This window comes from Zootoca vivipara, chromosome 5, assembly GCF_965207765.1.
Source record: "Zootoca vivipara chromosome 5, rZooViv2.hap1.1, whole genome shotgun sequence".
Classification (NCBI taxonomy): domain Eukaryota; kingdom Metazoa; phylum Chordata; class Lepidosauria; order Squamata; family Lacertidae; genus Zootoca; species Zootoca vivipara.
In genome coordinates, this window is record NC_142588.1 from 17,472,451 (window position 1) to 17,489,806 (window position 17,356).

Sequence of the window (17,356 nt, forward strand, 5' to 3'; positions counted from 1 at the left end):
CGTTTTTAAAACGTTGCGCAAATTATGCAAGGACTAGTTGCGTTTCCAAATGCTGGTCTTTTGCATTAGGCGCCCTCGCCCTAACTTCCTATAGCTGGAGTTTGCAGCAGCAGCAGCACCTGTAGCAAAGCGGTCATTAGCTTCCCCTTGACTCTGCCCTTTCTTGAGATTTGATCCCTCTACCCCCCGTCGTTTCTCTTTTTCGGCCCCCTTTTGGTGGGTCCCTTCCTGCCAGGCGCCCTGCCCCCTGATCAGTTTCACACTCCTCCTCTCCCCACGCTTCTCGCTGCTGCAATTTGTTCATTAACTTGGGGGGGGGGGGAGAAAGAGAGCGGCTGGTCCATTTGCTGCCTGGACCGAGCCATCCGCGCAGCAGCTCCACCGCGAGGAGGGGGAACAGCCCTGCTCGCTTGCTCTGTGCCTGTCTGCCAGCAGCTTCATTAGGCGCACGGCAGCTCCGCCGCAAGGACCCAGGCAAGTTCCCAGCTGGCCCAGACCACTCCAGGCGGCAGCCAGCAGCACCACCGCCTCTCGCTCAGCACAAAAGCCGAGTTCCTCTTAGATCTTGCGGAGCGAACGACTGAACTCCTTCCATTCCCGGCTGGAGGGAGGCGTCGGAGCGGCATCCTTCCCCCCTTCGCCTGGGAGGGGGCGCTGCAAAGTGCACTTGGAGAAGATCAATGCAGCCGTGCAGTTCCTGAGCGCGCCAGCCGCCTTGGAAGCAAACGGAGCAGATCTTAATTTCCACTCTCCCCCTCACCACGGTTTGAACCCGCTCAATTCTCTCTCCCCCCCCCCTCACCCTCTGTTCCAGATTCAATGAAGAAGCACCCCGTAGACTCCGATGGGCGGCTAAAGACCAACGGGAGTTGAGCCGGTGCTGCCTAGGCAGGTGGGCGGAATCCGCCTTGTCCCTGCGCGCTTCGATTTCTGGGGAGAGTAGAGACCTGGGAGGCGCCCCAAGCGCGGGTCTTCACGACCCAGGCCGGCAGGAGCAGACGGGGACCCCCCTTTCCAGTCGAGCCTTTGGTCTTGTTGGCGTTTGGCAGCCGCAAGTGAGCCGAGGGGGGTCTGGAGACCCTTCGTAGGATGGGGCGACCTGACTGAGGAGCGGACTGTTGTATCCCCACCCAAGTCCCAGGCGCCTGCTTTGGAGGGAGCGCGGAGAACTATCTTATCTAGTGCACGTTTGAACTCCAGAGCCTTGCCAAGACTTCTTCCCTGCCGTCGAAGTTAGGAGAGGCGATGGGATTATTGCGAGGGGGAAAGATGCCTTTAGCCCGATGGGCGTTAAGTGTCGTCGTCCTATGCGAGGGTAAGTAGATCTGATGGGGAAACCCTCTTCGCACTGGTTTAGGGCACGATTCAGCCAAAGTTAACGCATTACAGTAATTGAATATACTCTCCGTGAGATGCGTTTCCTTGTAAACGTGCAGCTGGCTCCTCGTCCCGTGGATTTCTGTGCAGAGCGTCGAGCACCTGCTTGGGTTTACTCTGCTGAGATCCGTGGGTGTGTTGCAGCCCTATTTTACGCATGTTTACTCGTGTCTAAGGAAGCCAATCTAAGAAGCTCACTTGCTCGGGAGTAAACCCCATTGAACTAAGTGCTACTTCTGAAGAAACATAGGACTGAGTTGTGTAAGTTCAGTTGGGCTTACTCCTGACTGAGCAGGGGTAGGCATAGGACTACAGACTTTGTGTGTGTTTATTTGGAAATAAGCCCTCTGTATTAGGGAAGGGGGTTATGTCTTAGGAAATGTGTTTAGGATTGCAGTCTTAAAATGCTTAACTTTTACTCGGATCACCCTTGTGATGATGACAGGCTGTGCTCCGAAACGACCCCACCCCTTAATATGCCTCTGATCTTTAGCTCTTGATTTACTCTTTTAATTCTTCTTCTTTTTTTACAATCTCATCATACTTGTGTATAAACCCTGGTTTCAAAGTTTCTGAAAGATCTTTTTTTTAAAAAAAATCTTTCTCTCTCCCCACCATCATCAAATTAAATTGGCTTCAGGTTGATAAATGGAAGCGCCTACAAGATGAAAAGTTATTGGCTCACCACACAGATGATGCTTCCCGCAGCTGTTTAGTTTCTAAGGCAAACAGAAAAAGCCATTATCTTCCTCCCCTCCATCTGGCCGTGTTTGCCAAAGCGTTTCTGATGTTTACGTGAATAAATCAAAGTTTGTGTGTTGTAAAGAAACTTGTTCGCGCACTCCCGGGGTGAGGGTCCCCTTTAAATCATTCAAAATAACAAAAGCCAAAACAAAGGAATACCCTTTTTCAGGTAGACATCAGTGGCTGATCTAGAGGAGGATCCTTTGCTGAATGCTGGGTCATGATTAATCATTTTAAACCAGTTCACAGTGGTTTTAAATAGTCATCAGTTAAAAACAGTGAAAAAAGGAGGTTTTGGTTTGAGTTTTGGAAACACTGATCGACTTACACAAGTCTTTTCTTCTTCTGCCGTACACATTTCTTAAGAATACAGTACCTGGGGCCTCTTACCCTATTTGAGATCTTCCATTCAAAGAGGTTCCTTTGACTTAAGTCCATCATTCAATCTAAACTTCTGTGCCTCTTCAGTTGGTGTCTGTAACTTGAAACCGTAACATCGACAAGGTCAAAATCGATAAGAATGAAAACATTTTAAAGCCCCGTTTTCTCTTTATACTCAAAAGTGTACTGAATGTTTTCAGAAATGTGTTAATAGAGATTTTTGCTGAGGCTATGCCTCTTTGTATTATTATCTAGATAATGCCAGCGATGGCAAAATAGACAGGTCTCTGCCCATAGAAGCTTACAAATCTAAATATTGATGGTATGGGTGGAAATGGAAGGAGGGGAGAGGGAAGGACCGTATATTATCATTCTCTCAAAATCCTCCCCCTCCCCAGCAGTACAGTGTTGTATTTTTTGAATACACATGTTCATGTTTTGGAAACTTATGTTTCACTGTAAAATGCTGCATCATATTTATCACTCATTCATTTGGAAGCTGGTTTTAGGTCTCCTCCTTTAAACTGATTATGGTTTAGTGCAAATGCTAATCCAGAAACTGAATATGTTTCTCCCTTTAACATTAATTTGCCTCCTTCTTTACTTCTTTAATGTTTGTAACCTTTATATACGTAGTTGCTTTTATGTTCTTAGCATCTGCGTACTGGATGAGGAACAGAAACACATTTTCAAAAATAGCCCTTCTGCTTTAAATATCAAAACTTCTTAGATGACAATACTGTGGAATTGACCTGAGATTAAGTCCCATTGAATTCAATGGAACTTGTTTCTTACCAAATGTGCGCAGAGTTGGGTTATTGGCTACATATTGTACCATTCTTTGGTTTTAACAAATGGATCACTGCTAGGAGGGTTGTTTCAGGAGTGATGCTATGAATGCTTGTGAGTCTACAGAGGTGCCCATTGCTGTATTTGTGTGCTGGGTAATGCTGTCCCCATGTAGCTTAACACCTGTCTAGCAGCATGTACCATGCTGGATGCAGATCTAGATAGAAAGGAAAAGAATGCAGTTTTTCTTGTGTGTGGGCTGGAATTGCAGGTGTAGGAGATCTGGCGAAAAATACCAATGGTCAATGGCGAAAACTGCAATAAGCGAACAATGCAAGGGAAAGTTCTCCTGTTTAACCAGTATCTAAATGTGCAGGGGCTTGCAGCTCCCATTCATTTCAGTACCTTAATTAACTACAAACCCCAAAATATGGGAGGCGGCATTGCATAGGAGAACTCCCCACTTCTGTACACTGGTTTGTATAGGACCAGAGGTTGTTCTGTAAGATGCAGCACATTTATATTTGAATGCTTGCCAGTTCTGAACTTCCTTTTAGTAAGCATTTGCTAATGCTGCTCAGTTTCCTCCTTCCTTATTCACCGAAGCTGATTGATTCTTAAATACCAAATATAGGTTGTGGGTCCAACAGGAGGCATAGCTGTGTCTTTTTACCTGACCATCTTTTCACCTTGATATCTTAGTTGAGCTTCTAATTGTGAAGTCTGCTAATCATGTTATTTATCTCATTGGCTAAATATTTATTCTATTCAAAAGCATCATGAAGGAGTGTTAAGAGTCAGTGTCAGGAGATAACATTCTAAAGTGGGGCTGAAGTCCAATTCCTGCTCTTGTCTCACATGCGAGACTCTTGTCTCCTTCCTCATGAGGCTTGAAAACAAACTTACCACTGGAAGTGCCCCCTTCCTCAGCAAAGAAACAAAGTTAGCTTCCTTAGGTGCACATTTTCCGCTTGTGGACCTCAGTAGATGACTAATGCCATTTTAAATTTGTGAGTCAACATAGCTGCAGATGCTTATTAGGACAATGTTAATTAGGAATGCAGGGTGTCTAGCACATAAGGTGCCTATCGTGTGGGAGAAATGAAGTCTGAAAGCTCCTATTTATGTTACGGAAATATCCACATAGGTAACAGGAAAGTACTGTAGACTTCTGGATGAATTTCGAAAGCTGCCCAGATTTATTGATCTTTGACCAATTAGGTAGGGCCATTGCCCCTGCTACCCAGTAGCCAAACTGCATTTGCCTCTGTGCATGCCCCCAGTCCCTGTCTCTAAGTGTGCCTGGGTGATGTAGGTGTTTTCAAAACATCGACTTGTCATACCTGGGTGAAGTTAGATGTAAAAAGTGCTTCCGCCTTAGAACATTACATGTGTACTGTACTTTAGGGCAGTGATTCCCAAACTCCCCCCCCCCCACCCCATGGACCGCTGAAAATTGCTGAGGGTCTTGATAGACCCCTTAATGGTGGGTCGTTTCCTTTTGCCTTCTGTAGCAATTGTAAAGTAATGTTCTGTGCTAGGGTTTTTTTTTGTATTTCTCTCTCTCTTTTATTTATTATATTTTATTTTATTGTGTTGCAGTTTGGATTCAGCCAATAATAAAATACATGTATGAAAACTAATAGAAGCAGTAAAAATACAATTAAAATCAATGTGAATATTTAATGCACTGCGCCAACTGTTCACAGCCACTGCTCTTGCTGTTCTTCACAGGCAGGCAACAATAGACTACCTGAAGGAGGCATGCAGATCACTGGTGGACCGCAAACCACAATTTGGAAACCCCTGCTTTACGGAGCATTCCCCCCATATATACCTCTCCAATCAGCTGCTGAGAGAGCCAGCCCTCCTGTTACATAGAGTGAGGTGGCTGCCTTCAGACAGCTGATTTTGGGAACTGTGAACGGGCAACAAATGCACATTAAATGTGTTGTATTTTTTTACTCCCAGGGAGAGCTGCTTGTAATGCTTTGTGTCTTGGGTGCTAAAATAACCTGGCCAGCCTTGATACTTAATGCACCCTGATTTGATGGTGCACGCGGCAGGGGGTTTAATTTGCTGTTCTGCCTTAGACACCAGCATGTCTTGGGTTGGCCAGTGTGGTGGTGTGATTAAGAGCAGTAGAGTCGTAATCTGGGGAACCGGGTTCGCGTCTCCACTACTCCATATGCAGCTGCTGGGTGACCTTGGGCTAGTCACGCTTCTCTGAAGTCTCTCAGCCCCACCCACCTCACAGGATGTCTATTGTGGTGGGGGACGAAGGGGAAGGAGATTGTTAGCCACTTTGAGACTCCTTAGGGTAGTGATAAAGCGGGATATCAAATCCAAACTCTTCTTCTTCCCCCCCCTTGCATACTCTTTTTGACTGACGTTGGAACAATGAGGGCACAGTTTGGGACGCCCTCCTTATGGAACTCATAAGTACGACAGATTTTGTGTGTGTACCCTTGTTTGTTGGGAAGTTAAAGCATTTTTTTATTTGAGAAGTACTTCAGAGATGACGGATTCTAAATGGGAATTTTGCTGCTGCAGGCTCTGGGCCACACAGGTTTTAAAATGTTTTGCTTTGATGGATGTTTCCATCATATGCAGAGAAGCATGTAACAAAGAGCAGTTCTGTTGTGTGCGGCTGAGCAGCCAACACACCCAAAGTCCTGCTGACTAGCCGTGCCCTGGGCAGGAGGTGGTGGTGTGGCTGCTGTTCCCATTTCTGTTTCTTTCACAAACGGCGATAAGTAGGCCAGTCCCAGGGCTGGCATAGCTTTGAGGCCCATTTGGGAGCATGTGGTGGGGGCTTAGAATCCTTGGCATTCATGGACCTTGCCCTGACACCCACAAGGAATGTCCTGTTTTGGCCCACACTGTTGGCAGAGGACAAAGGTGGTACCCTGACAGTGGGCCTTCCTCTCCACTGGGGGCAATGGCGCTTAAGCCACTTGGGGACTAAGCCAGCCAAATGCCAACTGCAGGATTGCACGCACGCCCCCAGCCCCCTCCACATACCATGCTTTATACGTAAATAAAATTAATAGTTGACGCGGAAAAATGATGGGGAACATGTACGCCTGATCTTTTTACGTTGTTTTGTTGGGATGTTTTTATGTTGTTTTGTCGGGTATTACGTAGTCATGAGTTTATTATTATTTTTATAGAACAATGAAATCTTAGGCTGCTACCAGTAAGACAAAAGCCTTTATCTCTAATCCATACTGAAGGTAAGAGAAAAGAAATATGGCTTGTGCTTGGATTGTAATGCATCTTTGGTTTATTCATAGTCGCTAGCATTTCAGGACAGCTTTTCCCTTGGGATAAACCTGTGCCTGGACTGCACCACTATAGACCGCTCTCTGGGCTCCCGTGATTCAATGTTGCTCCGTTCAGAGATTCCTGCCCAGAGAAAGCAAGCTGTGGTGATACTGCTTGCTTGCCTTAACAGAGGATGGAGGGTGTGTGTGTTGATCCTTCTGACTTTTGTGTTGCCTGAATGTAGCCTATTTTGCAATGGCGGGAGTCACACTTGTTGCCTACTTTTGCCCCTGGCCCTACCTACCTCTGCGGTGTGGCCTCTGCATCAGAAAGGTTTCCCATGAGGATCCCCACCCCTATAGAATAATTACTTAAGGCAGATACTGTTCTACTGTGAATAAGGTTTGATATAGATTGGAGGTGGGGAATCTTTTTCAGCCTGAGGGCCCCAGTTACCTTATGGGGAGCCAGATCCTATTGGTGGGCAGGACTAGAGGTGAAAAAATGGGATGGGGGGGACACAAATATGACTCTTTGTACTTTGTACATTCCAGCTCCACAAAAACTAGAGGTTCCTACACATATCCTCCTCCTCCATTCAGGCAACCAGGCACAGTTCAAGTCACTTGAGAAGGGTGTCGAATAGTACCGGGAAGGGCTGTGGCCTCAGAAGGAGGCGTGGCCTGGGAAGAGTCCCAAGGGCCACATAGGGAGTTATTGAGGGCCACATTGGGCCAAATTTTGCCCCAGGCTGGAGGTTGCGAGAAGCCAAGTTGCAGGGAAGAGGCAGAGGGCCTTCTCGGTGGTGGCGCCCGCCCTGTGGAATGCCCTCCCATCAGATGTCAAAGAAAAAAACAGCTACCAGATTTTTAGAAGACATCTGAAGGCAGCCCTGTTTAGGGAGGCTTTTAATGTTTAATAGATAATAAATTATTATTATTATTCCCCACCCCTAATTTAAATTAACCAGTTGATGGACCAGAAATCATTGGTGTTAAAGTCAACAGCCCACCATTGGGTCAAAACTAAGCTGGGGGGGGGGAGATGCTACCAAAACTACTTATTAATTGCCTTGTGCTAAATCCTGAGTGAATAATGGCCTGGCCCCTGCTCTTTTTCCAATCTTGTTTTATATGTTTTATAAAAGTACATGTTTTATATGTAGTTTTGACTAACACACAGTTTTGCAAGCAGTTTCCACTAATACACATTTGTGTATTATCTTAACAAATATATTTATTTTGTGTACCCTTCTGCTCTTTTAGGCATTTTCCTAAATATTATTTGGTTGGTGAGCAGCACAGCACATACCGGTATGTGAATTTTGAAGAACAGCTGTATTTCAGCTTGTGTATTGTTTCGTGCTGGAGCATCTATAGATAAGGCACAGGTTCAGACTAAGCTTTCCCTTCATAGCTTTAGGTACAAACATGGTCAATAGCCACTGAGTATTCTGGAGACATGTTCGATTTAGTAATAAACTTTTTCTGCCGTAGGGATTTGTAATAACAGCTACTGATCGTATAAAACAAACATTGTTTCGAAAATCTGTAGAGGTCTCCCTTTGTTAAAGTTGGAAATTAGAAATAGCCATTGTGTTGAATGCTATCAGTGACATATAGTTAAATCTCTGCTGTACTGTGAAATACTGGTTCTTTACTTGCAACTGGAATTGCGTGTTCAGACCTTTAAACCTCCCCCTTAAATAAATTCACACAAATTTTTGGTTTGGTTTTTGGCAGAATTTAGGCTACAACTTTATTGATTACAGTGAGTGGTTGCATAGGCTCTGGTTCGACTAGCTTCCTGCACTGTTGCAGGTAGCGCTGAGCCAGGGCACTACCATAGGTCAGCCAAGGGTGAACACCTGGGATGGCGGAAAGCCGAGGAGATGCTATGTCCACCACCCAGATGTCCCCCTGCACTCAGGCACGGGCACAACCCCTCACAGGGTTGACTAAACCATTGAGTCCCTAGATTCCTTTAACAGAATACCCCTTCACATAGGGATGGCGAGAGCGTTCCCCCATCCCTATCACCTGAACCAGAGCCTATCCACAACCTTACAAGTTGTGACGATTTGCTTCGCAGCAGGCGAAACCCAAATGGCACCAGCCAATCAGCCAAGTGGGGAAAATTCCTGCCGTGCCCCTGTCCCAACGACAGACGACACACGACGGCATAGCAAGGTCAAGCGCGCAAGCCCTAAATATAGGGAGAGGTGGACGGGTGTTCTGATGCACTGACCAAGAGAGAAAGCTCAGGGTCACTTGCATTGGCATATATAGGTCCCTTGATCCATTTGGCTAGCGTCCCATTGGTCAGATTAAACCCAGCAACAAGGGACCTACCAATCGGGTGTTGTGGCTATCCAATCGTACCCACCCACAACACAAGCGATTGGTTGCCAGGTCTCACTGCAACACTCTTTGAGGGAGGACACGATTTCTCCTTACACAGTCATTCCACAAGGCCATGTGTTGGCAGTGGTCACCAGCTATTCTTGCTTTGTGCTACAGAATGCTTTTAATTCATTATACTAGTATAGATTAATTTAGTAAGTATATCTTCTGTTCAGTATTGGACTGTATTACTGATACTGTTCTCCTGCTTCACCCCATAGCTAAATATCCTAGGAGATTCTGGTTACTTATGGGTTGCATGCAAAGTTTATCTTAATTTTAACAGGAAAGGAATTCCTCTGGATGAAGGGAATATTTTTTGTAGTGCAACCTACTATTTATATCTGCTTAGATCTTGATGATCTTGGCTTACATGATCTGTTACATCTATCTTCAGCAGTTCGGCATCAAGTGGTTTATTTGCAGACCGTTTTGAAAAGTGTCAGGCTGTTTTTACACATGATGCTAAAAAGAAGCATCCCCTGTGAATATTAATGGAAGAGAAAGCCGTTTGTCAGTCAGGGTGACAACCAAGACAATGCATGTTTTCAAACTGCATAGACAGAATGCTGAATGCACGAGTGCGGTGTGTCCGTAGCTTCTTTTAGCTGAACAAATACCTTTTAAAATGGTCTCTCTCAATGTCCCACCCCCCCTCAATGCTGAAAGAAAGAAAGAGCCTAACATATATTATAATGTCCACTTCTGGGAAATGGTAATGAGAGCAGACAGTAAAGTCAGGTCACTGGTAAAGTCAAGGGCCAGGTTAAAAGTGGATACAGGGTGTTTGTTTGAGATGTCAGTCTGGTTTGGTAAGAGGAGGCTCATGGAAATGTGTGATTTTCTTTGGAGTTTAAGGTGGAGAACCCTCCAGTGCCCATCAGCCCTCACCAGCATGACCAGTAGTTGGGGATGATCAGAATTTTAGTCCTGTGATATCTGGAAGGCCACAGGTTCCCCAGTCTTGGTGTAAGCCAATCATTACTGCACTTTTCCTGCAAGCTGAGGATCGAACTAGCTGCAGTGACGGCATGACTTGATAGGACTTGCAGTGAATTCTTAAAAACAGGGGCAGGACAGAGGGCAATTAAAAATGCAGCATGAATGGTAGTGAGAGTTGAACTCTTTGCTTGCCTGTGTTCTCTCTTCCCCAAATAACCACATTTTCCCTTGGCAAAGGCTTCTGTTCTTGGAGCTCCAGTTGGCAAAGTGATGGCTGGGCAAAAGCCTACACAGTGGTAGGGATAAGCCTCTCATCCCTTCCCCACTGTGTGCTCTAAATCATCCCTTGTTTTTTATGGTTTTAGTTGGAGGCTTGATTCTAACATGCAGGTCTGGCATTGTCAGGTTTCTTTTGGCTGTGTGGCATACTTTTATTCCTCAGTTAAAATTGGAGGCACGCTTCGTGATCTTTACTCCTTTAAACAGCTTAAATGTGTTGGAGTAAGAATTACCTGCCTTCAGATGAGTCCAGCCCCAGTGTTTCTGCATGAGTCACTGTTCTTAGAAGGCCAGAACTTGGTCTCGTGCAGAGCTGCAGCAGGCAGCCTCTTCTGTGGGTAGCTGGGTGCCTTGAATTCACATCATCTGTAAGTCATTAAAATCACTGTTTCAGTACACTTGCATTTCCCTTGTGGCACACTGTTTTGGAATTTTCGCTTGGGTTATGACCTGGACTTTAAAGGCAGAGAAAATGGACTTTGGACACACAGTTGACTTCCTTTAAATGGCATAGATAATGATGGGGATGTTTGTTTCAAGCACTTGTTTCTTGCTTCTCCAAGACTGGAGGCAACTTCTAACAAAATTAAACAGTAAACCAATACCAGTCATACTATCACATAATCTGAGATCACAGTCTCATAAACAATGTTCCGTTAAAGAAAAACGATACTCTTTTCCAGCAACAACAATATGGCAGTAAAGATCTAGAAGCTTGTTCAAGAGCCATAGGCACTTGGGAAGAGGCCGGCTTTGCATCATTTCTGCTAAGCTTAAAAGCACTGTAGAAATTGGAGTTCTTGGTGAAGTCCAGAAATAAACAGTAAATTGCAAGAACTCGGGCCAGGAGGAAGATGAATTTCAAATAAGTCTTCAAAAGGTTTTATTTATACGATGATGAATTCAAATAGGAATCAATCCCAGTATGATAGTGAGGCAAAAAAAACCCCATAAATTCCACTGGAAAAAAATCCCAGGACAAGGCCCTGTTTCGACAATTCTTCATCAGCAATGTATTAATGGTCAGAGTGTACTGACCCAAGCTTAAAAGCACAGCAGAGTTTCAAACCATACAAGGTTGGTTGTTCCCTATCTTCAGAGCAATTTGCAGTGAAAGCCCTGCTCCTCACCGCAGATGCAGTATCTTTAGCCAACAGAGACACAGGGCCCTTCTCCCAGGACATGACATAACTTCTATGGGGAAAGGCATATGTGGTTGTGACAGGGAAGAACCAACTCACTGTAGGGCACAGAGTGCAGAAACCTGGACAGACCCAAAGAATATAAAAATATCAGATGTTGGTTTCATGCTTAGGTTTTCATGCCTCGTGTGGGTCCCACCACCTCACTTTTAAAAGGCCCTCTTCCCAGTTTAAAGGGGGTGGTCTCATAATCTGATTGGGTTCAATTCTTTTTAACATTTTTTTCAAGTTTTGTTGTGGTGGTGGGAGAATATATACTCAAGTATAAGCCTACTTTTTCAGCACAAAAAATGTGCTGAAAAAGCTGCTCTCGGCTTATATTCGAGTGAGGCGGACAGCGGTGACAGCTGCGCTACAACTCTCCGAACCCCCGCCCTATGCCTGCTCTTCAATGCTTCTTCCCACCCCCACCCCACCGCCGTCAGCTGGGAAAGGCATAGGATGGTATTTATTTTTATTTTTGAAATTTACCAGTAGCTGCTGCATTTCCCACCCTTGGCTTATACTCGAGTCAATAAGTTTTCCCAGTTTTTTGAGGTAAAATTAGGTGCCTCGGCTTATATTCGGGTCGGCTTATACTCGAGTATATACGGTAAGACTCTTGGGCTCTGTTTCCTCCTCAGAATTCCAACCTCCAATTCTTTATCGCTTGCCTATTTTGCTGTATCTCTTGATGAGTTTTGTTATTACCAAAGATCCCTTGGATGGAAAGGAATATGAAGACTGAAAAGCCAACACTTTTATGTGAAATACTGAATTCAGTGGGACATGATCGATAGGGCAGACCACTTTATTAAATTAGGTTTGTCACATGGGCTGCTTGTTCACATTAATCTTGTATCTACATACTAGGTTATGGTAGGATAAGTGGAAACTAGTATTTGTATACCAAACCCTTAGAAAACCTAATGGACACTGACCTACTCTGTGGTTACAGTTGTTGGGTACAGTTTCTGCTGCAAGAAGTGCTGTAGGTTTCTTTTAACTGGGAATGTTTATTTACATTGTATGAGCCAAAAAACACCCTGAAATGTCACATTGTAGAAAGCAAAACTCTTCCAAGTCCATAATAGAATAAATTATGTAGATGCCCAATATTATGTAAATTTTTCACTCAAGCACATTTATATCTCAGCAAGTTGCTATTTGTTTTCATTCATAAACAAATACCACCTTCAAACTTCAATCAGTATCTAGTGATCTAGAATGTAGGAGTAAAGAGATATGAACTCCAAAGGTTAATGCAGATTTAATGTTTGTATAAGCTTAAATAAATAAGGTTCAGTATATCCAGCCACGAGAAATACTGAATTGTGGCTAAACAGCCTGCATGCTACCCAGCCTGTGTGTCTGTAATTTTAAATATGCACTCCTAGAAGACTGGGTTCAGTTTGTGAATCCAAGCGTCTCAAATTCCAGACCATAGTCTTAAGTATTGTTTAAAGATAAGATGCCAGAATCAATGGGCTGATCTAAATACTGTAGTCATATACTGTACAGAGCTTGGGCATTAGTGTCAGGAAGAAGCAAACTATTTTGGCTGACTTGCCAATTTGAAGCTTATCTGCACATTAGTTACCTTATACTTGTTTGCAGGTTAGTTCCTTTATCCATTCGAGTACCTTAGCACCCTACAGGAACATCTCTATTCTGGACTGGTTTTTTGTTTGTTTGTTCCAGCAGTGAACATAGGCAGCTAAAGAGAATATGTTGCAACAGAGCTCAACCAGCTAAGAGTCCCCATAAGTGGAGCCAGATACTAAGCACACTGCAGCGTCTCTGTTCCTGGGTTGGTCTCCAGCTCTGCCAGGACTAGCTGGAGAGCCTTCTTCTAGCCTTGTGCTTTTGGCAAGTTGAGATTCCCTGTCACTGCTGCCAGCCACTCACCCTAGCAGCCACCACAGCTTTTCTTTGCCAGAGAAAACAAGGCATTCACTGTACGGGCTGCTTTTCCTTTTCTCCTCTCTCTTTCTCTCTCTGGCTTCATTTGTGATTTTCCCTACGTTATCTCTTCCAGCTACAGGCAAGAGCAGTCACTGCCAAAGCAAAATCTGAAAACAGCCCTTGCAGTGATTTTCTTGTTGCTTCCAGCTATGAAAACCTGGGGCTGCTTGGAGGAGGAGGAGGAGGAGGAGCTGCTGAGAGTGCAGGTTGAGTCAAGGGATGGAAGTGTGGACTGTGGCTCCAGATGCCTGTACTGGCTGTTTGAATGAATGCAAGGCTGGTAGTTTCCTGGATATGGTTCAGCATTAAGAGGTTAATAGGGGTACCTGCTCTGTCTGTCTGGTATTCTATTTCTTTGAATAAAACCTGCACGAGTGCCTTTTGAAAAGCTGATTCATGTTATTGATTCGTTTAAAAATGGTATTTCCCTGTTAATGATCCACTGATGGGAATTTACTTTTAGAGATTCATAATGTATGTTCATGAGGGATGGCAATGATGCCCCAAGCTTCATTAATTTGAAACTGTTATTAATTCAGACAGTTAGTAGTTGTGATCGCAACCGTATGATATCCTAATGATTTTATGGCATCTGTTATGTACAAACATTACAGGATGCAGCCTAACAACAAAAAGCCCTTCCAAACAATGGGCTGGGGGTATTAATCACTTTTGATGCTGAAAGTTGCATCCATTCGCACTTTGGGTGCTTAAGCAGAAGCCACGGTAAAATCTAGAAAGACCACTAGCTATTCCATTCTGTGATCAGAGACTGCATTGGATTCAGTCTAAATTAGTCATGCTTTAGTCTCATTGAAACCAACAGGACAAACTGAAGACTAATTTAAGAATAATCCTTGGGCACAGTGAAGAGAAAAACCAAGCACAAGAACTGCCCAATCCAAGCTCAGGCTGGCAGGGAAGATGTCTTGTTGTCTTTCTGTCTCTCTCTCCCCACCTGCCCAGGTTCATACATATATTTTCCGTTTATATTTTCTCTCCCACTTCTTCCAGTGGCCCAACTATGCCAGCTCCAGAGCTGGTCTGCTCCCTTCCCCCCTTCCAGGCAGATGTGAGGGGAATGGGAGGTTTCACTCCATAGATGTTACTGCCATTGAAGTACCAGCAATGAAGTGGGCAAGGGCAGCAGGGTTTTCCACCCCTGTAGAGGGGAGCTTTGAGAGGCTGGATACCTCTGCAGGCAGAGAGGAGATCTGTTATCTCCTTAGGTCTCAAGGCATTCTTCCAGGAACTCTTGTTTTGTGTCCTTAGTCTTGATCCAGCTAATTATTATCTCCCAGAAGTCTTAAAACTGTTACAACATTTTAATTATTATTTTAAAAAGCTTTTCATTCCAGGATGGAGGAGGAGGAGGACAGGAGGAAGGGACAAGGGATGGGGGAAGAGGATGCATTTTATGCTTTCTGTTTGTCTTAAGAGACCTAGCAAGTTTGAGGGTTGGTTTGGGAGGAGGTTAGGGAAATATCAGGAAATTGGTCTCCCCCTCCTGCATCAGTGGTGCTTTCAGAACCCTGCAGAACTTTGGAGGAAGGGTTTAGTAGGAATGCACATTGGCATCCACCCCAGACTCTCTAAATCAGTGGTTCTCAAGACTTTTTTCTCTGGGTCACACTTTCATAATAGAAATTTGCTCACGCCAGATCATTTTTTTTAAATTGATAAGAAATACATTGGAAAACAAAAAGAAGCAACTCCTAGCAGTGCTTGATTTTTAACATTGCATGCAATTACTTTATCATGGGACATCCAGAAAGTATAAAGTAATGCAGATGCAGGAATCATTCCCAAAGTATAATTTTTAAAGAGCCCCTTGCATGTTTACCTTAACTGCCGTATATTCCGGCGTATAAGACCTCCAACTTTTCCAGTTAAAATATAGAGTTTGGGATATACTCGCCGTATAAGAAATACGACCCGGCGTATAAGACGACCCCTGACTTATGAGGAGATTTTCTTGGGTTAAAAAGTAGTCTTATATGCAGGAATATACGATATGTATGGAAACTCAATGGGAGGTGTGAGCTTGCTTTTGCTGGGTAATTTCATTTATATTAAGGTGAATCTGAGACAGACAAACTGATCTCATCAGTTTCTCCCTGTCCTATCCCATCCTATCCTAATGCTATACTATAACTGTGCTGAAATGTTCAAATGTTTATTTGATTGCCCTTGGATCTTTCCGCCACACTTGCCATCCTCTCCTGCCACACCCTTTGAGTACCACTGCTCTAAATACTCAATCTGGGTCTTTCTCACCTTGTTCCTACAAAACATGTTTCTGGGCGTTAGCTTTATATTGCTCAGAGAATTTTCTCAACAACTGGACTTTTAAATGATGTTTCAGAAGAGTCTGTATTTCAGAGATACCATTTTTTAAAATAAAAAAGTCTGAAATGGCATGAATGAGCCAGTAGAATTGGAGAAAGCTTTCAGAAGAAATGACGCCTTGCCACCAGCAGAAATGTTTTTTTATTAGAAAAAAGCTTTGTTCAGTTAATCATGATACAAATACACTTATTCAGCCAAATTACCTTTCAGAATCTGTCTAACTAAATCAGTGGTTTCTCTGATTCTGCAAAGGAAGATGGGTACATTATCCCTAATGGTTAGCTAATGGCATATGCATTTAGAAAACTAATTAAACATTATATTTAGCAGATATTAAAAAGTTGCTTCTGTTGCTCTAATGGATTGTTTTTATTTTTTATTGTCTTTCAAAAAACAACAACATTAAGGAGAAACTTACAAAGGAGATAATAGGAAAGTACCGTAGGTGGTTTGGTTTCCAGTCAATCAAAACAGATTTCATAGAATCATAGAATTGTAGAGTTGGAAGGGACTCTGATGGTCATTTAGTCCAACTCCCTGCTATGCAGGAATCTCAACTAAACCATCCATGACCGTTAGCCATCTAGCCTTTACTTAGAAACTTCCAATGAAGGAGAGTCCACCACCTTCAAGGGGGTCCATTCTACTGTCGAACAGCTCTTACCATCAGAATGTTCTTCCTGATGTTTAGTTGGAATCTCCTTTCTTGTAACTTGAAGCCATTGGTTCTAGTCCTACCCTCTGGAACAGGAGAAAACAAGTTTGCTCCTTCTTCCAGGTGATATTTGAAGATGGCTATCATATCTCTTCTCAGTTGCCTCTTATTTAGGCTAAATGTCTCCAACTCCCTCAACCATTTCTCATAAGGCTTGGTTTCCAGACTATTGATCATCTTGGTCACCCTCTTTGTACACATTCCAGCTTGAAGATTCTTCTTCAAATATGGTGCCTAGAACTGGACACAGTATTCCTGGTATGGTCTGACTAGGGCAGAATGGAGCAGTACTATGACTTTCCTTGACCTGGAGACTATACTTCTGTTGCTTGCTGCTGCAGTTCAAATTAAGTGCTTCCTTCTGGAATATCCTGGAATTAAAATGCTTACATTGGTGACTCATGTTAAGCTTGTGGTCTAGTAAGACCTCTAGATCCTTTTCACAGGTACTACTGGCAAAAAAATTTTTTTCAGCTGGTTCTTCCTACTTGAGTGTAGAACCACACATTTGTCCCTCCTGAAATGTCATTTTCTTGGTTTTGGCCCAGTTCTTCAATCTGGGAAGGTGGTACAACTGGCTGCTCCTGTTGGGCATCTCCAAGGACACTGGGCATGGGAAGTATGCACCTTTCATTTCCACAGTGTTACAGCTAGAGCTAGATTGTGTGCAGGTTTTTGGGAGAGTTTGGGAACTGTTTCTGGCAAGCTACATGTTTTGTGATCTACGTCTTTTGCATTCCGTACCTAAGTCAAATTTTGACCAGGTCAGGCAATGGGAAATAGCTGTGGGTCAGTGGTAGAGCACATACTAGCCATGCAAAGGATCCCAGGTTCATCCCCTGGTATTTCCAGGTAGGCTTGGTAACATCTTATTATTATTTTTTAAATTTATTAAAGATTTTCTTGGTTTACAAAAGTATGTGCAATTTCTCGTAACATTTTTACAAATCAGTTTCATTTGTTGA

The 17,356-nt window shown here is 43.8% G+C and overlaps 1 protein-coding gene across 1 annotated transcript in view; it reads left to right on the forward strand.

Moving 5' to 3' along the window:
• Nucleotides 1–565: 565 nt before the first annotated feature.
• RET (ret proto-oncogene) overlaps nt 566–17,356 on the forward strand; it is an 87,963-nt gene continuing 71,172 nt past the window's right edge. The window contains exon 1 of the mRNA XM_035138105.3: nt 566–1,315. Within this exon, the coding sequence (XP_034993996.3) occupies nt 1,246–1,315 (70 nt within the window). The 5' untranslated portion in view covers nt 566–1,245. The remainder of the gene's footprint in view (nt 1,316–17,356) is intronic.